The following is a 24841-nucleotide window of genomic DNA, read 5'->3' as shown; positions in this document are numbered from 1 at the left end:
GTGCAATGAAAATGCTAATTTCAGATTTGCATTTCAATAGTATATCATCCAGAAAATAATCTTTCATGTATTGTTCCGTGCAATTTTCTTTTGAAATACATCTTCCAAATCCCTCCCCTGCGTTCTGTGTCACATAATCAAAAGAAGGCAGACAGATTTATAATGAATTGGTTTCCCACCTTGACAACCGACAAACGTATGCTCCCAGTAACGAGTGGTTTATACAAACCATGAACACTGTGTTTGCAGTTGGCGGAGATATGATACAACCGGAAATCCCAAACAACTTCTTGAGACTCCTGGCTGAAGGTAAACGACTAGCAGAGAGAATCACTGTTGAAATTCAGTAGTTATATTTAACTTGGAAAGTGTTTACCACCAGGGTAGTTGGGGGGGGGGGGGGGGAGGGGGGGGAATGCGGCGTGGGGGGACCGCCGTGTGTGTGAGGGGGGGGGGGGGGGGGGAAGAGAAGAACAAGGGAGGACAAGCAAAGGAATGGGTGACGTTTCGGGTCGAGACCCTTCTTCAGACTGATGAAGGAGGGTCTCCTTCCAGACTTTCTTATTCCATAGATGCTGCCTCACCCACTGAGTTTCTCCAGCATTTTGTCTACCTTTGTTTTTCCAGCATCTGCAGTTCCTTCCTCGCAATATTCATTGTGAGTTTTTTGTTTCATGCTTTAATATTGTCTTCAATTATTTAATTTGATTTTCTTAATGCTTTAATTTTGTGATCAATAAGCTGCAAAGCAAAATAACACGTTTCGAAAGCTTTAATCATTTTGACAGAATTATTAATTAATTTATCGTGCTATGTTAACATATGGGCCAAAAGTCATAAATACATGTTATAGGAGCAGAATTAGCCCATTCGGCCCATCAAGTCTACTCCGCCATTCATTCATGGCTGATCTACCTTTCCTTCTTAATCCTCTCCTGCCTTTTCCCCACAACCCCTGACACCTGTACTAATCAAGAATCTGTCAATCGCCGTCTTAAAAATATCCATTGACTTGGCCTCCACAGCCGTCTGTGGCAATAATTTCCACAGATTCACCACCGGTTGACTAAAGAAATTCCTCCTCATCTTTCTAAAGATATGTCCTTTTATTCAGAGGCTATGGCCTGTGGTCCTAGACTCTCCCACTAGTGGATACTTCCTCTCCATAAAGTCCAAATGTATGATCAATTTTTGGCCATGGATGAGAAGGTTTAGGTATCACTGTCTATGCCAGAGATATTGTCATACTGACAAATGCATTTAATGTCAGTCTTTTACTAATCCACTCTCGGTTTGTGGGTATAACTGAGTATAACAAGATGTAGATCATTCCTTCACATAATTTAGACACCCATATTTTCCAAGCAAGACTCCTGAAGATAAATGTTATTGATACATTTGCAGCTTAGTATTGATATTTAAAATGTGATGTTCTTTCTGACTTCTAGGATTTGATGATGAAGTGGAGGACAAGCAATTGAGACTCTATGCAGTGAATTCCTACCTTGCCCTTTTGGAAAAGCCCAAAGCACAATATCCCCTGAAATTCCTACAGGTTATGAGCTGGGTAAGATTATAAATAAAAGGAATGGAGTAGGCTCAGCAGTTCATAGGATTGTGATTGTCCACGCACATAGTGTGTTAATGTCACATTGTAATATTTTCAGGGAAGCTGACCTAGTTAGATGTGGACACAAAGTGCTGGAGTAACTCAGCAGGTCAGGCAGCATCTCTGGAGAACATGGATAGTTGATGTTTTGGGTGGGGACCCTACTTCAGGCAGATTGTGGTTGTGTTTATAGTTTGTTTGGTTGTTTGTTTGTTTGTCTTTTTGCACAAAGTCCGCGAGCATTGCCACTTTTCATTTCACTGCACATCTCGTATGTGTATGTGACGAATAAACTTGACTTGACTTTACTTGGGGGGTTGGGGGGGAAGAAAGCTGGAAGAGAGGAGGGGCAGGGCAAAGCCTGGCCAGTAAAACCAACTGTAAAGATATTCCAAGCTTTCTGATTCTTCACTGGAACTAGAAAATGTTGCAGATGTGACGGGTAGTAATTCTAGCATCTTAAGTAAGTAATTGGGTTTTTTTTCTGCTGGATAAACTCATCAAGTCAGGCAACAACTGCGGAATGAAAAACAGCTGATGTTTTAGCATTGCAACCCTTTGTTAGAACTGAGAAGTGCAAGTTAGTTTTTAGAAAGTGGGGCAGAAATATACAGATCAAATGGAATGACAGTAATAGGATAAGTCAACATTTCCAGAATTTTATGTTTTTATTTTGGATTTCCTACATCCCGCACATCCTTACATGATAATTGAACACAGAGCAGGAATGTTGGCTCAAGAAACTTCTTGTTTCAGTTACTTAACTTTCACAAGTCTTTTCAATATGGCCATAAAGTCCATGCCATGGCCTATTTTGTTTCTTGGTACATTCAAATAATTTTACGTTAACATCCTTGCATAATTGTCATTGAACTAAGAGTTATTACTCTTGAGATAGGTAGAGCTCTAGGGGCTAGCGGAATCAAGAGATATGGGGAGAAGGCAGGCACGAGTTACTGATTGTGGATGATCAGCTGTAATCACAATGAATGGCAGTGCAGGGCCAAATGGCCTCCTTCTGCACCTATTTTCTATGTTTCTAAGACAATAACATTTTGCCAAGACATACTGGCCCATGTTGAATGTTTAGTTTGTTATTGTCATGTGTACAGTGAAAAGCTTTTTGTTACCTGTTATCCAGTCAGCGTAAAGACTACACATGATTACAATCAAGCCATCCACAGTGTGCAGATACAGGATAAAGGGTATAATTATGTAGTGCAAGATAAAGCCTCATTAAAGATAGTTCAAATTATCCCAGTGAGGTAGATGGGAGCTCAGCACTGTCTCGAGTTGGTTCAGTTGCCTGTTACCATATTAATGAATATAACTGACGCAGGCTGCTCATTTTTGGTGAATGACCGAGTTATGATGAGAATATGTGTTAGAATATTTGCAAGGCTGAAAGTAAGAGAAATTTGTATGAAAATAAAGATTGGATCAAATGGTTGAAATATGTTCTTGCTCTGTGTGTCAGGTGCTGGGAGAATATTCCTACCTCAAAACAGAAACCAAACCAGAAGACGTCATACAGAAGTTACATTGTTTACTGGGAAAATGTGCTGCAAATTTGGAAACAAAAGCTTGGATCTTGAGTGCGATTACCAAACTCTATCGTCTGACACTGAATGTCAAAGCAATACCTGAAATCATGCAACGTTTTGGGAATTCAATGGATCCTTGTTTGAGACAAAGTTGTTTTGAGTTGAAGCAATTTATTGAGAACAGAGAGATGATGACCTCAGTTTTACCGCTGAATGCAAGTTGTGATGATATAGTGGTGAGTCTCTTGTAACTATTTGTGCGCAAGACCAAACTATTGTAAGTTTACTTAGTTCATGCTCAGTGATTTGCAGCCTATCTCTCAAACACAGGATTTACTTTGCAATGCTTTAGGTGCAGTTCTGGTAGCCCTACTATTGAAAGAATGTCATTATACTGCAAAGGGTGCAAAAAACATTTACGAGGATGTTACTGGCTCTTGGAGGTGTTGAGTTATAGGGAGAGGTTGGATAAGCTGAGTAATTAGAGGGGAAAAGTTTTAAAAGGGATCTGATGGGCAACTTTTGTACACACCGGGTGGTTTGTATATGGATCGAGCTGCCGATTGTAGAGGCAGATACAATTGCGACATTTAAAAAAATACTTGGACAGGTAAATAGATATAAAAGGCAATTTTCATACAAGATATGGGGGACGTTCAGCACGAAGCATATCGGGAGAAATTGATATTTTTTTTTTTAGGTGGCGAGGGGGGAGGGGACTTGGTTTAATGTCTCATTTCAAGATGGTACCCCTTACAGTCTCAGGCTCTGATCTTTGAGCTGAGGAATGGGGAAATGTTCTGAGTTCTTTCTCAACGTGACTATCTGGTTATTGGACATGCTGGATTTCAATTTAGTTTAGTTTAGAGATGCACCGTGGAAACAGGCCCTTCGGCCCACCAAGTCCATACTGACCATAACTCACTAGTTCCATGTTATCTAACTTTCCCATCCACTCCCTGCACACTAAGGGTAATTTGCAGAGGCCAATTAATCTACAAACCTTTCGGATGTGGGAAGAAACCTGCATGGTCACGGGGAATGTACAAACTGCACGCAGACAGGGCCCAAGGTCAGGATCAAACGCTGGTCTCTGGCGTTGTGAACTCTACCAGCTGCACCATTATGCCCCCCCACCCCCTCAAATGAGGGCATCTGTGGTACCTTTATACAACCTGCTTTGCAAAAAGGAAAGTTGCTGCATCATTGTGTTGAATTTAATTTATCGGGATGCAACCAATTTTCAAAGCTGCAAATAATGGAAAAGAAGAATAAACAGGATTGTGCTTGTTACTTGGTTTAGGTTGATGCTTCGCTCTCTTTTCTGGATGGTTTTGTTGCCGATGCGTTGGGTCGCGGAGTTGCACCGTACAAGCCGCATCATCAAAGACAAGAAGAGAAATTGGCTCAAGAAAAAGGTAAAGAGAGAACAAAAAAAGTCAGTTTCACTTGCCCGAGGCTGGCGGAGATATTGGAGCTGATGCAGTGGATCAATATACATGAGAGAAATGCTGGCGTAACTCAGTGGGACAGGCAGCATCTCTGGAGAGAAGGAATCGGTGTCGTTTCGGGTGGAGACCCTTCTTCAGACCGAAGGAGTCTGAAGAAGGGTCTCGACCTGAAACGTCACCCATTCCATCTCTCCAGACATGCTGCATGTCCTGCTGAGTTACTCCAGCGTTTTGTGTCTATCTTCATATAATTTGAACACTGGGTCATTTCTATCTTCGGTTTAAACCAGCATCTGCAGTTCCTTCCTATATATGAGAGAAATGACGTGCGTAGGAAGGAACTGCAAATGCTGGTTTAAACAGGATAGAAATGACCTAGTGCTCAAATTGTATGCAAGGTGACATTCTAAGCTCTTGAATCTTCCTCTGGGTCTATTGGTGTTAATAACCGGGGTCTCTACACTTTTCTCCTTTATTTGTTAAACAACCTGGGATGCATCTCATCCAGAGCAGGTGATTTATCGATGGTAAGCATATATAGCCTTTTAAGCAGTTTATTAATTTTAAGCGCATCCTGAATCTCGACAGCATCTAATGTTGCTGAGTCTTTTGTTGAAAAATCTGCAACTGGGGAAATAGAAATTCGGCAGGTGGTGTTTAACCTGAGCACGGTAATGTTTTGCACTTTTAAGAGGTTGAATGTAAGGGGAAAGTATACAGTTAATGGCAAGACCCTTAACAGTAGTGATATTCAGAGGGATCTTAGAGACCAAGTCCATAACTCCCTGAAAGTGGCAACATAAGGACTTAGAGGGGTGAAGACAAGATATGGTATGCTTGCTTTCTACATAAATGATTTATTTTAGAATTTGGAGATGCAGCGGCCCACACAGACCAGCGATCACCCCGTACACTAGCACTATCGTACACACGAGGGACCATTTACACTATTACCAAAGCCAATAAACCTACAAACCTGTACATCTTTGGGATGCGGGAGGAAATTGGAGCGCCCGGAGAAAACCCATGCGTTCACAGGGGAGAACGTACAAACTCCGTACAGGAGTATAAAATCTGTAGTCGGGGTTGAACCCGGTCTCTGGCGCTGTGGGGCAGTAACAAACCCGCTGCTTCACCATGCCGCAGTGATGTTGATGTCAGCGGTAAAGCAATTTCTTTAAGCTTTCTACAATTTATCTTTATCAAAGTAATTGCTTATTAACCTAACACTTTATCCTGTCCATCCAATAAATTCTTATGCTGAACAATTACGATGATGTTTTTTTTAGGCTTTTGAATGAAATGCTGTCTTCTCAAACTGTTTACTCCACACATCTCGCTTTACTAGTTAATGCCCAGACACTGTTTATGTGGATATATCATTGAACCAAGACCATGTAGGGACCAGCTATCACTCTGGGCAAGAAATGCTCCACAGTTTACTTTGAGCTTGAGGTGTAATCTTGAATTGTTAATAACTGCTCTTTAATCTGTTAACCAAATGGTGACTTCAACAGTTTATCGCCAGGAGAACCCTGGCCTCATCCTTTGTCCTATCCATCTTCACCCCACCTTTGACAATGAAAACAAACTTGTTATCTCTCCCAATTCCGCTGTTTCTCTTTCCACAGACACTGACCTGTGCTGAGTGTTTCCATCATTTGCTTTATTTATTTCACCATTTCTTAACCTAAGCAGTTTAGAATCTGGGCAAGCAAAATCACCACAAACCCTCTTTAAATTTATATCTACAGAAGGGCAACATTGATTTAACGTTGCTCATCTGGTATCTTTCAATGGTAAAATATTGTTGATGTTAGAAATCTGATATAAAATCAGAAAATATGCAGCAGGTCAGGCATTGTCTGGGAAGGAAGATAATGTTTCAAGCCAATGATCTTTCCCCATCATTTCCTGATCTCGACGTGCCTTTCAGCTTTGGAGGGTGCCGAATGTGAACCATGGAACTTTGTTTTACTTTGATTCCAACATCTGCACTTCCTTGTGTTTCGTGAGAATTTTAAAGGTTTTGAAACGTGTTTTCAAATTGTTCCTTTTTGTCTTCCGTCTCTTTCTGCTTCTTCCACATATGATTTTTCTTTCAAGACCTAATTCCTGCCTTTCAATACCACAAGTTGCTTCTCTTTTTTAAATTTCTCTTATTGAAGACTGTTCACGAGGCCACAACCAACTGCAGTGTATGATCAATGCAGTCTGTGTGTGTAATAGATTAGGAAACAAATACACAGAGAGACAGCACCCCCTCGTGGAAATATCAAACTGAAATAATTATCATAAATTAGTGAGTGTTCAAATATTTTCTATTGCAAAGTCACGTATAAGAGAGAAAGAAAAGATAAGCATTCAGACCATTTTCCCAGGATGGGAATATCAAAGAGTTCCCAGCTTTAGAGTGAAAGGGGCAAAGTTTAAAGGGGGCGTAAGGGATATGTTTTTTTACTCAGAGATTGGTGGGTGCCTGGAATGTGCTGCTAGGAGTGATGGAGGCAGATACAATAGTGACATTTAAGAGGCATTTAGACAGGCATACGGATATGGAGGGGGTATGGATTGTGTGCAGGCAGATGAGATTAGTTTAGCTTAGCATTATGTACTGCACAGACATTGTGGGCCGAAGGGCCAGTTCCTGTGCTGTACGGTTCTAGGTTCTTCTAAGGTTTAAGCATGTTTGCACATACGCCTGCTATCTTTGGTTAGAAACTAGCCACACAATTAAGTAATTTCATAAATTTTTTCCACAGTGTTGAATTTTGAACCTTATGGACTATCTTTTCCAACAAGCCCACATACCTCCAGTGTTACAGGAAGACAATCCCCTGCAGACTTGTCCTTACATTCAGAGATTTCTTACAACAGCACAGAATCTGGATTAAAAGAGTAAGTTTACTGATTTGTGTTGCTTCAGCAGACGTTAGCATGAATACTGTTTGTTTAGAGTATAAATCTAATATGTAAATATAGCATGTGAAATAGATTTTTGTTAACATTTCTGAGCTTGTAAACCAGTTGATTTTGGTGTTGAACGTTAGCATGTGTGGTTGAATATGCCTTTGAAAGAATAGTCTGAATTGATGAAGCCACCGACTTTGTAAGTTAGAGGAATTGCTTTGGAGCACTCTGTACTTTATTCATCTTGAGGATGTATTAATTAAAGGTTTCTCAGCGGTCCCTGATGGCTGCAAATAAGTCTATAATACTAAATGGGTAGTATTTGATTAAAGTGTTAATTAAGTGCATTTGAAGGGTAGGGTCATAAAGATACAAGGTGTTCAGTGTGCACGCAGCAATATCCATGTGCAAACAGGTCCTTCGGCCCATTGACTCGACTCAGCACTGACTAATAGCCCTGTCCCACTGTACGAGTTCATTCAAATAGTTCACCTGAGTTTGCCCTAATTCGAACTCGGAGATTTACGGTAATAGCCGCTCGCAGGTACTCGGGGCTCTCGTGGACATTTTTCAACGTTGAAAAATCTTCCCGAGTACCTGCCGTTAGCGTTATGAGCTGCTAAGAGATGTCCCCGAGCTCCGACGAACCCGTTACGTTCATTCTACGTGCTTACCACGTGGTTGTTTTTTTTTAAAACTCGGGAGAGCTCTTGAATGAACTCGTACAGTGGGACAGGGCTTTTACGATCACCTATATACTGTTTCTCTTCCACACCGGGGATAATTTATAAATGCTAATTAACCTACAAACCTGTACAACTTTGTAACGTCAGTTCTGAATTAAATGCTTACTTCTCATAAGTGTGCCTTGAATCTGACCTCTAGTTTTGGCAAATATCTAACATTTAACCAATCCCATAAACGTTTAGGGACTTTATAACAGTGTAACACTAATACTTTTATTTGTGTGTTTGGAGACAGAGAACTAACATTCTGCGTTCTAAAAACTGTCTGCAGTAGTGATTTCTTGTATGCATGAACAAAGGATTTTTTTGTGCCAACATTTGGATTTTGTATTGAATTCTATACCTCTTGTGTTCAGTTCAGAGGGTCTGAAACTTGAAGGGGTGAAGAAAGTGTGGGGTACGAAGGGCTACCTTCGAAGCAAGGAATCCAAAGAAGAAACCTCAAGCAAAGCAATTGCTGTTTCCAAAGGTGAAATGGCTGCTCAATGTCCCTCCGCTGCAGAAAGTGTCGTCAGTATTTCTGCAGAAGAACAAGAGAGACAACGTTTGGCATCATCTCTATTTGTTGGTTTGGGATCCAATAACCTTGTAAATCTGGTAAGTTAGCATCAATATATGTGTATAGATTCACTTCTACGAGGATTGTAAGCAGCTATGAATCGCGAAGCTGTTGCACAGTCTTTGTTAAAAATAATTAATCTTTGCTTCATATTATGGTGCGCTCAAAAAAAAATTATATTGAATTAACACCCTGAATTTATACAATATGAAGTTGTTGTCTGCCCCACTCATCTTGGAGGCAGGAAGGAGGTCTTGGTGGGACACAGTGGCTGGTTGCGAAGAACCAGTATTTGGCCAGCAGAGGGCAGCGGGTGTGGGATCGAGGGCAGGAGCATGTTTGAGATGTGAAGTGAAAAGATGCTTTAAAAAAAAACTGATCTTGAACAGCAGACATTGGGGGTAAAGCTGATGTTTCAGGAGAGAGGAGGCAGGCAGGTTGAGCCCCATATCCTTTGTTTGGCACCTTAAGAAGGGACCCGACCTGAAATGTCGCTTATCCATTTTTTGGAGAGAAGCTGCCTGACCTGCTGAAATACTCCAGCATTTTGTGTCTTATCTTTGTTTGACATCCCTTGACAGACCTGCTTGTAATGTGTGCAAGCACAGGTTTGCATGCTCTATTACTATAGCAACTGGACACCATCTACCAGTGAGCCCACACGAGTAACAATCCAGAAGATAGATGCAAAGTGCTGGAGTAACTCAGTGGGTCAGGCAGCATCTCTGGAAAAAAGGAGTAGGTGTCATTACGAGTTGAGACCCCTCTTCAAACTCAATCAGCAATCCAGATTTGTGCTGAACATACCGTGACTCTTGCAGAGAGATGTACTTCACAATAGACTTTCGAAACGGAATTCTGTAAATCGGAAAATATGTATGTTTTTTTCTATCTGCAGGGCTGTCAAAGTTGCCATTGCCCTCTCCCCTCAATGCAGTATTTTTTCCCCTCAAGTATTTATGTAATTTTCTCATGAAATTTGCCTGCGTGTGTACATTCTTTCCTGCACTGCATTCCACAGTTTGGCCCCGTTTTATAATGCCCCTGATTTTTTTTTTTTCTCCTGATCTATCATCTGGTTTCTCGCTCTTAAAAGTCACTGCAAGTCAAATCAAAGAAAATCCTAAGACATTTTTATGAGCACATAAAAAACAAGACTTCAACACGTGGCTGTTGGGTCTTTTAGGAACATAGAATATAGAACAGTACTGCACAGGAGCAGTGCCAAGCAAGATGCCAAGACAAACTAATTTAGGTTGCATGGTTCTTTTGATCAGCACAAGCCTAGGCTGAAAAGTCTGGTGTGTTAACTCGTATGAAAATGGCTTTTCCTCGTATATTTTCTATGTATTCTTGATTTTGTTCACCTATCTTGTTTTGATCTCCTCTGCTTTAATTAGAACAATCTCTGCCTCTTTTTTAGTTTAAAAAAAAAAAAAAAAAAAAAAAAAGAGAAAGTGCTGGAGTCATTTAGCAGGTCAGCCAGCATCTCTGGAGAACGTGTCCACGTGTCATAAAACTATACATGTTCTCCAGAGATGCTGCCTGACCCGCTGAGTTCCTCCAGGACTTTGTCCTTTTTTTGTAAATCAACATCGACAAATTTTGGTATCTCTTCTGCCTCTTTAAGGGCCTGTCCCACTAACGTGACTTTTCAGCGACTGTCTTCGACCTTCATCTCGAGGGCACTCGCCTGAAAAACCTCGAGGTGGATCGACCGTCTGATGAAACCGCCACACACACACACACACACACACACACACACACACACACACACACACACACACACACACACACACACACACACACACACACACACACACACATATACACACACACACACACACACACACACACACACACACACACACACTCACACACTCACACACTCACACACTCACTCACTCACTCACTCACTCACTCACTCACTCTCACACTCAATCTTTATTGTCATCTTGCAAAGCAACAGTTGTACAGTGCAAATTGAGAAGACGTTTCCCAGGGAATACCGGAGCATCGCACATGAAACTTAAAACACTCGTCTAAACTCGCAAATTAGGTCGCTGCAGTGGGACAGGCCCTTTAATCTACCTACACCATTGAAGTCACTCACCCTTGATTGTGAGGTCCTAATTTCATGTTGGAATTTGAACTCTGAACCAAACAACTAAACTAATGTAGAGCAATTTCTCTTAATTCAGCTTACAAGGAAAAATGATAATGTAGAAACTAGGAACTGCAGATTCTGGTTTACAAAAAGAAAAGACACAAATTGCTGGAGTAACTCAGCAGATCAAGTAGCATCCTTGGACAGTCTGAAGAAGTGTCATGACCTGAATGACACATAGCCATGTTCTCCTGGGATTCTCCTCATTATGTACTCCACTCTTCCTGAGGTCATATGCTGCCAGCCCTTTCAGTCTGGAGAAGGGTTCAGACCCAAAACGTTACCCATTCCTTTTCACCAGAGTTGCTGGCTGAATTACTCCAGCACTTTGTGTCTATCTTCTCTTGGGGTGCTGCCTGATCTGCTAAGTTACTCCTGAACTTAGTCTTTTTTTTTAAAAGAAAAGTAATCTCTTTCCCAAAATGTAAATTAGAAATAACTAAGATATTCTCTGCACATCAGTGAACTTTGAGGTGTGATAGTGAACCCACTTTGTTTTATTAAGAATAAACTCATTCATTGATTATGTTAGAGTTGCACTGCTTTCCTATGACATTGTACAACAAAAAAATCTACTCTGATCACTGCCTGTTCTTTGAACTACTTTTGCTTGTGTGAAGAATATGCATTTACGAAACATGTTTGAATGTCTTCACAATATTCTACAGGACCGTGGAACCCTAATCATGGAATGTATAAATGCTTATTATCTGTTTTTTGTCAACTCCAAATCAAAGTTGCAGGCTCTGTGAACTAAACTTTTTTGAAATTGCAAAATGTCATAAATTTTCTGGATTATATCTCATAACTATGCAGCCAGTTATAAACATTTGTACACAGAAACTTCAGATCTCTTGCAACATCTTACAGTGGAACATAATCATCAATCATACTTTAATGAAAATATGTGCTTATGAAAACACATGCTAAGATGTTCCCACAATATTTATGTTGAGAAAAGAAAATGGAAGAGCGGTGGGATCTGTATTTTACACCAATAGGACTTTAGGTTTAGAGGGATATGGGCTAAATTAGGGCAGGTGGGACTAGTGTAGATGGGGCATCTTGGTTGGCATGGGCAAGTTGGGCCAAAGGGCCTGTTTCCATGCTGTAGACGGTGACCAAAGATCTAAGATCTTTGACAATGACTTCTCTGCCTCATTTGTGAGACATTGAATGGCGTATCCAGCATGGCCACTAGAGGGAGAGCTTGTTATAAACCAATATTATGTAATAGATAATGCAGCTGATTTCAATTATATGTAATTAGACCCACGGAAAATTTGTGTAAGACTTCAAGGATCATATTTCATAGTTTATATATTATAGATTGAGTGAATTATACATTATGGGAAGAGGCCCTTTGGCCCACCGAGACCTTGCTGACCATCAATCAGCCGTTCACACAGTTTCTGTTACCCTACTTTCTAATCCCCTCCCTACCCAGTGGCAATATACAGAGGCCAATTAAACGACAAACCCGCACGTCTGTGGTATGTGGGAGGAAACTAGAGGAAAGCCACGCGGTCATAGGGAGAATGTGCAAACTCCACACGGACGACAGCCGAGGTCACAATTGAACCGGGTCCCTGCTCTGTGAGGCAGCAACTCTACCGCTGCGCCACTGTGCTGCCCATGATATTACCTGTAGTTACCTGAATATTTATTTAACTATCAATGTTAATTAGTCAAGCTAATTGATATCTTTTGATTTAATGATCTTGATTTTAGCATTAACTTTCTATTACTTGATTTTATTGATGCTCATTATTTACTTCACACATCGTAATGTTGGAGCTTGTCTCTGGACATGTATCATGTGCCTTCTGTTTAATTGATTGAATGCTGGGTAGAATCTGCAGTTAAACTTAGGCAATTCAACCTGCAGGGTGTAAGAAAATGAGCAGCTAAACCGGTAACCAATTTGTTAAAATCCTGATAGGCACGCAACCATCTTTTAGACGCGCTTAGATTGTACTGCAGGTAAGATGAATAGAATTATCTTGTGATGCGACTAGGTTTCGGTTTATTTTTGTTACATGTACCAAGGTACAGAGAAAAGCTTGGTTTTGCATGGTATCCAAAGAGATCAAATATCTATATTACTAAAGCTCTGTTCTTGACCGCTTTTGGCCGTCTGTGCTGCGATTTCCGAGAGAACGCCGCCACCTACGGCCGTCATTTTTGGCCACCTTGCTCAGAGCCCCCCTCCGCCGCATGTGTGCCGAGGATTTTTCCCGTCGATTAAAAATGACAGAGACATTAATGTTTTTACAAAATTCCCCATTCTCTCTGCTGCCCCCTCTGGCGGCAGGGGGGAGGGACTATAAAACCAGGAAGTGGTGTGCCTCACTCACTCTTCAAGATGGAGGAAGGCAGAGGGTCACGTTTCTCTGAGCTGTGAATAACACTGAACACATGTCTACTCAAATGTGAGTGCCCTTAGTGGTTCTAAAATGCTTGCAAAAAGTGTCTATTGGTTCTAAAATGTTTGCAAAAAGTGTCTATTGGTTCTAAAGCTTGCAAAAAATGTCCCTATTGGTTCTAAAGCTTGCATAAAATGTCTATTGGTTCTAAAATGCTTGCAAAATATGTCTATTGGTTCTAAAGCTTGCAAAAAAATGTCTATTGGTTCTAAAATGTTTGCAAAAAATGTCTATTGGTTCTAAAGCTTGCAAAAAAAAATGTCTATTGGTTCTAAAGCTTGCAAAAAATGTCTATTGGTTCTAAAGCTTGCAAAGAAATGTCTATTGGTTCTAAAGCTTGCAAAAAAAAAAAGACTATTGGTTCTAAAATGCTTGCAAATAATGTCTATGGGTTCTAAAGCTTGCAAAAATGTCTATTGGTTCTAAAGCTTGCGAAAAATGTCTAGGTTCTAAAATGCTTGCAAAAAATGTCTATTGGTTCTAAAGCTTGCAAAATATGTCTATTGGTTCTAACGCTTGCAAAAAATGTCTATTGGTTCTAAAATGTTTGCAAAAGGTGTCTCTTTTGGTTCTACAATGCTTGCAGAATGTGTCTTTTTGGTTCTACAATGTTTGCAAAAAGTGTCTTTTGGTTCTACAATGCTTGCAAAAAAATGTCTATTGGTTCTAAAGCTTGCAAAAAAATGTCTATTGGTTCTAAAGCTTGCAAAAAAATGTCTATTAGTTCTAAAGCTTGCAAACAAATGACTATTGGTTCTAAAGCTTGCAAAAAAAAATGTCTATTGGTTCTAAAGCTTGCAAAAAAATGTCTTGGTTCTAAAGCTTGCAAAAAAAAATGCCTATTGGTTCTAAAGCTTGCAAAAAAATGTCTATTTGTTCTAAAGCTTGAAAAAAAATGTCAATTGGTTCTAAAATGCTTGCAAAAAGTGTCTCTATTGGTTCTAAAATGCTTGCAAAGGTGGGAGGGGGAGGGACTATAAAACCCGGAAGTGGTGTGCCTCACAGTCTCTTCAAGATGGAGGAAGGCAGAGGGTCACATTTCTCTGAGCTGTGAATAACACATGACTACTCAAATGTGAGTGCCCTTAGTGGTTCTAAAATGCTTGCAAAAAGTGTCTATAGGTTCTAAAATGTTTGCAAAAAGTGTCTATTGGTTCTAAAATGTTTGCAAAAAGTGTCTCTTTTGGTTCTACAATGCTTGCAGAATGTGTCTTTTTTGGTTCTAAAATGCTTGCAAAAAATGTCTATTTGTTCTAAAGCTTGCAAAAAAATGTCTATTGGTTCTAAAGTTTGCAAAAAATGACTATTGGTTCTAAAGCTTGCAAAAAATGTCTATTGGTTCTAAAATGCTTGCAGATAGTATCTCTATTGCTTCTAAAGTGTGTGTGCGCGTCGTCTGTCTGTGCGTGCGTATGTATGAGTTGCTGCGTCTGTAAGTGTCTGGATGAGTGTGTGAGTGTCTGTGTATGAGTGTGTGTATGTGTGAGTGTCTGTGTATGTGTGTGAGTGTTTGACTGTCTCTGTGTATGAGTGTCTATGTGTGTCTGAGTGTGTCTGCGTGAGTGTCTGAGTATCTCTGTGTGTGTGAATGCGTGTGTGTGTGTGTGGAGAGCCACTAAGAGTGCATGGGGGGAGATGGACTGAATGCATGTGGGGGAGGGGAATGGCATGGAGCAGAGTGGGGGAGGGGAATGGCATGGAGCAGAGTGGGGGGGGGAAGGGAAGAGGGGTGACTGAGTGAACTGCCACCACCAGCTGTGAGTGACTGGGCTGCCAGCCCACCAGCCATGAGTAAGTGAAATGCCAGCCCACCAGCTGTAAGTGACTGAAGTGCCAGCCCACCACCCATGACTTAGTGAACTGCAAGTCCAAAAATCCATTCAGTCCACAATGTCCATACTAGCCCTCTGGAAACCAGTTCCTTCAGTGCACAACAGCCTGAGTGACTGAGCTGCCCGGCCAGAGTGACTGAGCTACCAGCCCAAGAATCCATTCAGCCCACAATGTCCATACTAGCCCTCTGGAAGCCAGTCCCTTTGACCCACAACACACATACTAGCGCTCCAGAAACCCCCCCACTGGCCAGCAATATTGGAATTGGTGGAGAGGTGGAATATTGCGTTGTGGGACCAGCCCTCCCGTGTGATGCTGGGGCCCAACGGGTCCCACTTAGTCTAGTACCATATATAAATACACTCATGTCAAACTCAAGTACAATAGATGGAGCCACGGGGAAGATACAGAGCACAGAATATAGTCTCAGCTTAGTAGCACATCAGTTCCTTAGACAAAGTCCAATGTCCTCAATGTGGTAGTGGTGAATCGAACAGTACGCTAGCTTTTGCACAATATTTGTTTAAAAGATTCTTGTGAAGGCAATTCTTTCTTAAGGTCAATGCTGATCAGAACATAGGAACATTACAGCACAAGAACAGATTATTTGGCCCACAATGTCTATGCCGAACATGATGCCAAGACCATATTTTATTTACCTGCACATAATAATTTAAAGACTTGAAAAATACAACTCATATATTTTCTGTAATCTTTCCAGATGGGGAAAACTCCGAGCACTGCCCATACATTTCGCCGAAAGTCAAAGAATATTGAGAAACAAAATAGCTCTAACAAGATGACGTCTGCACAGAAGGCGACTGCTTCACACCCTGGTGAAATTCCAGATCTAATGGATAATGTCCCAGAAAGCTGTATTTCCTTCCAAGGGAGTAAAGCAGTACCTCTGGTGAATGCAGCAACTTGCTCTGGAGTGGAACTTGGCCAAGTATCTGATCAAGCCTGGGCTCTGAATAACAACTTAATCGAAGCCAAGCCGACAGCATCAAAGGAATCTTTTTCGGGTCTATTTGCAGATGGGAATTTTGATATTATACAGCCTGTAAATTGCAATTCTTCCTCTGTGGCCCATGAACCTGTCTCCAGTTTGACTCCAAACTTGCCCGTCGAGTTCTCTGAGTTTTTGCATTCAGGATTTGAGCAAGTTTGTGCCACTGAAAATGTAACTCTGTCTTCCTGCAAAGTCTGGAAAGAGGACTGTCTGTTAATAATCCTATTTTTTACTAATCACAGCGATATAGAAGTTACAAATGTGACCATCGAATTTACATTGACTGAAGAATTGAAGGTAAATATGATTGATGTAATTATCTTGAATTTAGTAATACAAATGGGTATTTGCCCAAGTAGTAGTAACTTTTTGTGGGCAGTTCTACATTTTAAGCTATACAGGCATTCCCAAGGTTAAGACAGAGTTTAGTTCCTGAGAACCGTTCATAGCCTGGATAGAGTGGATGTGGAGAGGATGTTTCCACTAGTGGGAGAGTAGGACCAGAGGCCATAGCCTCAGAATAAAAGGTACCTTTAGAATGGAGATGAGGCAAACTTTCTTTAACTAGAGGGTGGTGAATCTGTGGAATTCATTGCCACAGACGGCTGTAGAGGATGTCAATGGATATTTTTAAAGAAAGATTGACAGATTCTTGATTGTTATGGGGAGAAGGCAGGAGAATGGGGTTAAGAGGGAAAGATAGATCAGCCATGATCGAATGGCAGAGTAGACTTGATGGGCCGAATGGTCTAATTCTGCTCCTAGAACGTATGAACTTATGAATAACCTGAACTGTTTGTAAGTGGAGACTGTGGGAGAGGATCACAGAAACAGCTGTGACGAGCGAGCAAGCAGGCCGCCAGCTGCCTTCAGAGTCTGAATGAATGAACAAGTCTGCTCACAATCCCAGCTTTGCTCGACTCGACCCATGGTTGCGGCTCTGGGGAGGGGGGGGGGTCAAAAGCACGTTGAAATGCCCCATTCCCACCCAACAGAAGATGCCTGTAACCCCACAGCAGCCCGCAAATCCATCCCGCTGGTCTTCCAAACACTCGCTCGTATATTTGCATTGTCCCCAAGTCTGGCGTAACCCCAGGAGGACCTGCAACGTTATCGATTACAAATAAATCAAAGAAATTAATGAATTAAATGAAGTGACAAAAGCAGGTTATTTGCCCAAGGAGGGGTGGCATTTTTCAGACAGCTCCCTCACTGTATGTTTGTATATGTGGGCATTTGGCTCATTGTGTCCATGTAAGGCAAAAACGTTGATTAGACAATGCAGGCATTTTAACTTCACTGTAGCCAACACATGATGGCACCTCATGCGCTCACAGAGCCTTTTAAATGTACTGAGGCTTTTTTTGTCTCCATCATCCTTTCAAGAAAAAAAGCTCCACGTCCCCATGCTCGGATGAAAATACATTTTCTGATCTATCTTTAGTCTTTCTGCCAAATCACAAGAGTTGTATCTTCCCAAATGCATTGGACTGGTATTGCATCAAAGTACTTCTTGAATATGTCGTGAGATATCTCTGGTGCAAGATGGTGTCAGGTTCCGCAATTGCGACAAGCATTTTCGGATCAGATTGGCCGTCTTGCAGCAAATCCTCTTGAACTTGTACATTTATTTGTATTGTTGCTTTGGATGTGGAGAATGTGAGGAAGTCGGCCATCTGTTAATACTTTGTTCCTCAGCTGAGAGATAAAACACATGCGTTCCCGTCGGCTGCTTCGTGTGTGAAGTCCCTTGGCTCTGAGCTTGCAGGAAGTGTTTGTCCAGTTCGCCATATGGGGAATTCCAGCGCCTCGCGTTACACACTACCTTATCTGATCATAAATTGCTGGTTTGGATGTGACTACACTGCAAATTTATAGTTCTGTCAGCTTTCCTAACTCTGATTTTAATCTCTTTGACAGGCTGTTGAGAGTTCAACTTTCCATTTTGCAACCATAGAATGCCATGCCTCCGTCAGATGTCAGCTGTGTCTGCAAATGGTGAAGCCTTGTTCCCAGGTAGCCCTCTCCGGGCACGTCAGTTATCATCCCAAGACCCACCAATGCACTGAAGAGAAATGTACACTAACTCTATTCTTAACTGATTTTATCAGGTACGAGAATTAAAATGCACCAAAATTATCATTATTCCTAAAAATGCCCTTTCCTCGTGCATAAGCTTATCTCACAATTCTAATTATGGAGCACTTGCTTTAAAATGTCTTTGATTTGTTCAGTAGAGAATGATTGAGGAGCAGCAAACTACAGTTTACACACTGGCTGAATGTGGGTATTCTCAGGCAGTCAGTGACAGACCATTGTATGTTACAAAGAGGAAAGCAAGATGGAGATCTCAGAAATCCCTGTCTTGATACTAGACTGCTCCCCCATCCATCAGTGTAGAAACTAGGAACCGCAGATGATGGTTTACAAAAGAAAAACTGCTGGGGAAACTCAGCAGGTCAGGCAGCATCTCTGGAGAACATGGATAAGTGACATTATGAGACGGGACCCTTATTCAGACTGATTGTGACTGATCCTCCAGCTTCACTCTTCTATCCTTGTCTCACACCTTTTGTCATTTCACCACTGGCCTTGGACCAACCATCAATCAATCCCCCCCCCCCCCTCACCTATATCTACCTTATCAGACTTTGCCCCCCCCCCCCCCTTTCTCCTCTTCCTCCCCACCCCCCCTCCTTCCCCAGCACAATCAGCCTGAAGAAAGGTTCCAACCTAAACCGTCAACTCTCTATCTTGTCCAGAGATGTTGCCTGACCCGCTGAGATGCTCCAGCACTTAAGAGACTAGTTAATGTTGGAGTTCTATGGGAATTGGGGGCCCTTGTATATGAATTATATAATTTGTGTGCGGATACCAGCAGTTAGGAGGGCAAATGATATATTGGTCTTGAATGCAAAGTTGGTTGGGACCCATTGTTTTGTTATGCTGTGTCACATCAACCTTTATCAATGCCCATTTGATGAAATAAACTTTTAGTTTGGTTAAAGAAGTAATTAATAATCTACAATTAGTTAAGCACAAAACTGTTGTTGCTTTTAATTTCTGCAAGCACACATTTTTAAAATTTTGACACTTATGTAGTTATATCCTAGCAATTGAGTAAACAGATATTTCCGTTTTGAGGGAAGCCTGTGTCTTAGAGTTGATCTCATACACTTTTCCCTTGAGTGTGCTGTCTGTATGGTATGGAAATATTAACAAGGGGAAAGATTGCTGCAGATTTTTGGCTGTAAGCCTCAACTCATCAAACTGATTTCCCGTAATTTAAATAATAAAAAAGATAATTTATCACCCCTTTTTATATCATAATTAATTGAGAGCTTAACCCCCCCCCCTCACCCTTGTGTCCCACCTGGATGTGCATGCATATCTCCTGCTATCCTTCCTCCCTCCTCCCACGGTCTCCTTCCACCCTCCGTCCACCTATATCCCTCTGATCTTGCATTCCATGCCTCTTCTCTCATCCCCTTTTCACATGGCCGATCGTCTGTCCAACCTTTTGCTAAACAAACCCCCCTCTTGTCTGGCTCCACCTAAGACTTGCTAGGCTTAATGCAGCCCCCACCTCTCTTCTAACTTTCTCCCCATTGCTACAATTAGTCTGAAGAATGGTCCTGACTTGAAACATCGCCAGTCCATGTCCTCCAGACGTGCTTGCTGACTCACTGCGTTACTCCAGTACTTGGTGCTTTTGTAAAGATGAGTTATGTTTTCTTGGAGAAACTAGGAACTGCAAATGCTGGTTTACAAAAAAAGACAAAAGTGCTGGAGGAGGGTAGGATAGCAGGTGATGTGGATGCTCAAAACGTTGGCTATCAACGTTCTCCAGAGATGCCGTCTGACCCGCTGAGTTACTCAAGCACTTTGTGTCTTTTAATGTTTTCCTGGAATCAATCACTTTGTTTTTCGCCTTTGATGGGCTCAAGCTTCAGTGTGGAATGTTGTAGCGAGAAAGGGAATGTCGAGGCTTCTGCCTAGAATGTTAGGGGTAGATAATCGTAGAGTTAAATTAAAACGTTGGCTGATTATTTTGTAATACCAGTGTGCTGATGTAAATTCATGTTTTTTTGATATAACAAAAAACACGTTAGCTGTGTGTCTGCCTCTGTCTGCTTCCAGGCCTTTAAAACTGTCGACTGAAGAATTTGGGAACCTTTGGCTTTCACTCTCCAACGACGTGAAACAGAATCTTAACGTCTCATCAAAGTCATCGGAAGCTTTGACGTCAGCACTTAACACTCTACAGAAAGAGCTCCAGCTGCACATTGTGGCTATTATAGGTAGGTAATGTGCACATTTCTAACCTTGAGATGACTTAACAATACAGGCAGTGCTGTACAGAAATCTGCTGTGAAAACATTTCCCGTTACAACAGTCAGATTATTGTTGTTCCAATTATCAGATAACATCAATTATAGATGACATCATGTAAACAGGCCCTTTGGCCCAACATGTGCATGCCGACCAAGTTGCCTGCCTGGGTTAGTCCCATTTGCTTGCATTTAGCACCATTCCCTCCAGACATTTGCTATCCTTGTACCTGACCCAATGCCTTTTGAGTGTTGTAATTTTACCTGCCCATATCTCTTCAATGAGTCTGAACCCAAAACGTCACCCATTCCTTCTCTCCAGTGCCAGTGAATCCTTGTGAATCGTTTCTGCACTCTTTCCATCTTAATGACATCCTCACTATAGCTTGGCGACCAGAATATGCCCATCTATTCCTGCTCCAGTGATTATTGACACGTTGTAGAAATGAAGTGATATACTCGTAGGTAGGCAAAAATGCTGGAGAAACTCAGCGGCTGAGTGAGCATCTATGGAGAGAAGGAATCGGCGAACCTTCTTCACTAGTAAAACTTGACCATAATTTTAAGCAGACTTTGTGTGTGCAGGGATGTGACCCAGTAGCTTTGTGCACCCAACAAGTTTAAAATAATGTGTAGGAAGGACCTGCAGATGCCGGTTTGCACTGAAGTTAAACACAAAATGCTGGAGCAACCCAGCGGGTCAGGCAACATCTCTGGAGAGTAGGAAAGGGTGACGTTTCGGGTTCTGAAGGGAACCTGAAATGTCACCTATTCCTTCTCTCCAGAGATGCTGCCTGTCCCACTGAGTTACTCCCAGGTTTAAAATAATGGGAAGTACCATCAACCAGTCTGAGCCATTTCTCTTTTGACAGTAGACAAAAATGCTGGAGTAACTCAGCGGGTGAGGCAGCATCTATGGAGCGAAGGAAATAGGCAACGTTTCAGGCCGAAACCCTTCTTCAGACTGTGTTGTTTGATGTTATTTAATATGGATAATCTCAGAGCGATTATATAACTCATTGAACTTATGCCAGAATGCTGTCTGGATCAGAGGGCATTCACTATAAAAAGAAGTTAGACAAAATAAGATTATTTTCTCTGGGACGACGGAGGCTGATGTGGAAACCTGATAAAAGTATCTAGAATTATGAGGCTTAATTAGAGTAGACAGTCAGACCTTTATCCCAGAATGGAAAAATCAAAGACCAGAGAGCACAGCTTTAAGGTGAGAGGGGCAAAGTTTAAAGGAGATGTATAGGGCATGTTTTCGCACAGAGGGTGGTGGGTGTGTATATATGTGGCTGTGCATGTTTGCGTAGACAAGTTCCTGTCTGCTGATACTCTGATCTTGTTAATGGAATCAGATGATGGGCCGGACTATCTGACCAGCAACTGACTAGTTTTAATGTGAACTGTACATCCTGTTCCCACCCCCACCCCGCTCCCCATTATCCGTGTTGAACACGTAATACCGTTCAGTATTTAACTATTGAGGATTTTAGCTTTGTTTAGAGACACAGCATGGAAACAGGCCCTTTGGCCCACCGAGTCCATCCCGGCCATCGACCAGCAATCATCCATATACCAGTTCTACCCTACGCACCAGGGACAGTTTACCGAAGCAGTTAAACTACAAACCCGCACGTCTTTGGAATGTGGGAGGAATCCGGAGCATGCGGAGGAAATCCACGTGGTCACAGGGAGAACATACAAACTCCACTCAGACAGCACCCGTAGCCAGCATTGAACCCAGGTCTCTGGTGCTGTAAGACAGCAACTTAACCGCTGTACCACTGTGCAACCCATTATGCAAATCATAATCAAGGATGCTCAATGGCTCTCCTCTGCCCACCCTCACACACCTCCTGAAGTAGTTGGAATGAAAACATCATTGGGATTTAAGAAGTCAACCATAACTAAAACACCACATCTACTTCCAATAGCTGAAAGAGAGAAAGTTGGTGTTGTAAAAGCGCCTTCAGTAATGTCTGTTAGTTGTGTGTGTTCCTTGATCATTCAGGTTCCGACTTGTTCTCAACTTTGAGGTCGATGAGCATATGATAATGTTTACAAGAAGTCGTTACTTAGTGAGGCAGGGGAACGTTAAAATTAGATGTATCTATGTGATGATCTCTTGGCAGGGTCTCCACATGGCCATAAACCAAGGGATAGTGTGGACTGTGTGAATGAGTTCCCTCAATCCACTTCCTGGAAGCTGTGGTATAATTCCTAGGCTGCACATGTTAGTTGAAGTGTGTTGGAGTCACTGTGACTCCGATGCTTATGTGCAGGAATTTACCACAGAAAGCTGGCTGCAGTTTTCATTTAGTTCTTGAATGCAAGTTGTGAGGGAGATGTCGAGGAAAGCAAACTTAGTGGACATGCTGGGTTTTTTTTTTCCACGACTGTGTCCAAATTAACTGTTCCCTTTGCGTGCAGGAACAGAAGGGATTGTGTCCTGCCAGCTGCTTCCATCGACGGCCTGTTTACTCCACTGTCGATTCCACGCTGGGACTTTATCACTGTGGCTGCGATCAGGTTGCGGTGTCCTTCCCGACTGCTTGCTGTACGAGTGCCAAAAGGTGATACGAAAAATGTAAGCTCGGCAAAAAACCTGAGGCAGAAATAGTCAGGCAGCTTGCGTTTTCCTCACTGGTTTTGACAATGTTTCTCACGTTCATTGGAATCGAGGTGGCTGTGACGTTTGATGAGGACATGTTGTTTGAGGCCACTGCAGGCTGGTTGTTCCAGAGCAGCAACGTGACATGAACAATGGTCAACCATTGTAAGAGCCGTTCACAGTATAAAAGCAAGTGGGAGTAGCAACTCTGTACTGAAACTGCTTCTTGGAGACTCCCTGAGACTTGCTAGCGGCTGGTGTTCAAATTTTTCTTCATTTCCAAAGGTTTTTTTAATATGGAAATTCTAGGCTAGTGCCACTGTATAGAAACTGCAATGTAAGGTAAAACATTTTGAATCATGATAGTATTTTGATTCCAGGTTTGACGTTTTGCGCATATGAGAACTGTGAAAACAAAAACGTACTTCCTACTTTGTGATGGATGCCAAGTATCTTGGAGTACTGTAGCATGTCTAGCACGTTTATACTTGCCAACAAGCTTGGAAGTTCTCAATTAGGAGTTCCATCGAAATGAACAGCAATTTATTTTGTGTAGGAAGGAACTGCAGATGCTGGTTTAGACCGACGATAGACACAAAAAGCTGGAGTAATTCAGCGGGACAGGCAGAAACTCTGGAGAGAAGGAATGCGTGACGTTTCGGGCCGAAACCCTTCTTCACCTATTCCTTCTCTCCAGAGTTGCCGCCTGTCCCGCTGAGTTTCTCCGGCGTTTTGTGTCTATCATCAATTTATTCCGTCTGTGCTGCAACTTGGAGTCATTTATGCATGGGGTACTCATTAAATGCTGGAAGGTTTTTTTTTCCGAATCACACACTTCCGGTTTTTGAGCACGGAAGCTCCAAACTGTGTAGGGATATTGCTTCGAGTTGTGCATATTTAATCCCGTTCCATCACTTCTCTTATTGCAAGCTGCATTGAAATTGCAAAATTAAATTTTTCCGCTGGATGGTGCAAAGTTTTATTGCTCCTGTATTCCTAGACGTGACACTAATTTGCTACAAGAGCTTCACTAATTTGTTGCACTGAAATTAAACAAAGGGAGTTTGCTTATCATTTCTTGCACTGTGGTCAAGATCAAAGTAATAATCAGGGAAGTGTTTTCAAGCTCTTTCGGAGCAGTTGTGCATGTAAGTTATAGTACTTATCAAGACTGACCCAAAGCCTTATGCATGTATAATATAATCAGCCTATTTTGTACTGGTGGTACAGTTTTCACTGTTTAATAATGTGTGTGGTTGAGAGTGTATATACATAATAAATATAGTATGTTTAATTATGGTTTCTGTAAACATCTGTAATTTAATGACTGCAATGCTCAATATAATTTCTTTGTATATATCTGCTTTTTATTTCTCAGTGTACAACAGTATTATGCTTCCCATTGAAATGTGCTTAGTTATTTTGTGAACGTTTTCACTTCCATTGAGCTCTTTAACCACTCTGCGGTCACATGAGCTCGAGCTGAACGATGCCGTCATCCATTTGCAGATGGAAATTTGGATGGATCCTTGTTAGATGATAGTTTGAACGTTTCCTTTGTTTTCTCTTTCGCAGTGTCGCAGCTGGTAGAGCCGCTGCCGCGCATTCATGGGGAGAATGTGCAAACTCCACA

General features: G+C 41.8%; 1 protein-coding gene across 1 annotated transcript in view; it reads left to right on the top strand.

The window, feature by feature from the left end:
- The window catches only part of ap4e1 (adaptor related protein complex 4 subunit epsilon 1), a 42627-nt gene extending 18060 nt beyond the window's left edge, over positions 1-24567 (top strand). Inside the window, exons 12-21 of the mRNA XM_033050664.1 lie at positions 197-309; positions 1449-1567; positions 3087-3389; positions 4457-4571; positions 7367-7502; positions 8617-8857; positions 15967-16554; positions 18178-18368; positions 20398-20558; positions 23028-24567. Of these exons, the coding sequence (XP_032906555.1) occupies positions 197-309; positions 1449-1567; positions 3087-3389; positions 4457-4571; positions 7367-7502; positions 8617-8857; positions 15967-16554; positions 18178-18368; positions 20398-20558; positions 23028-23188 (2128 nt within the window). The 3' untranslated portion in view covers positions 23189-24567. The remainder of the gene's footprint in view (positions 1-196; positions 310-1448; positions 1568-3086; positions 3390-4456; positions 4572-7366; positions 7503-8616; positions 8858-15966; positions 16555-18177; positions 18369-20397; positions 20559-23027) is intronic.
- The last annotated feature ends 274 nt before the right edge of the window (positions 24568-24841 follow it).

Source organism: Amblyraja radiata, chromosome 34, assembly GCF_010909765.2.
Source record: "Amblyraja radiata isolate CabotCenter1 chromosome 34, sAmbRad1.1.pri, whole genome shotgun sequence".
NCBI classification, from domain to species: domain Eukaryota; kingdom Metazoa; phylum Chordata; class Chondrichthyes; order Rajiformes; family Rajidae; genus Amblyraja; species Amblyraja radiata.
The sequence above is the reverse complement of the archived record's forward strand: the minus strand, read 5'-3'. Positions and strand labels throughout refer to the sequence as shown.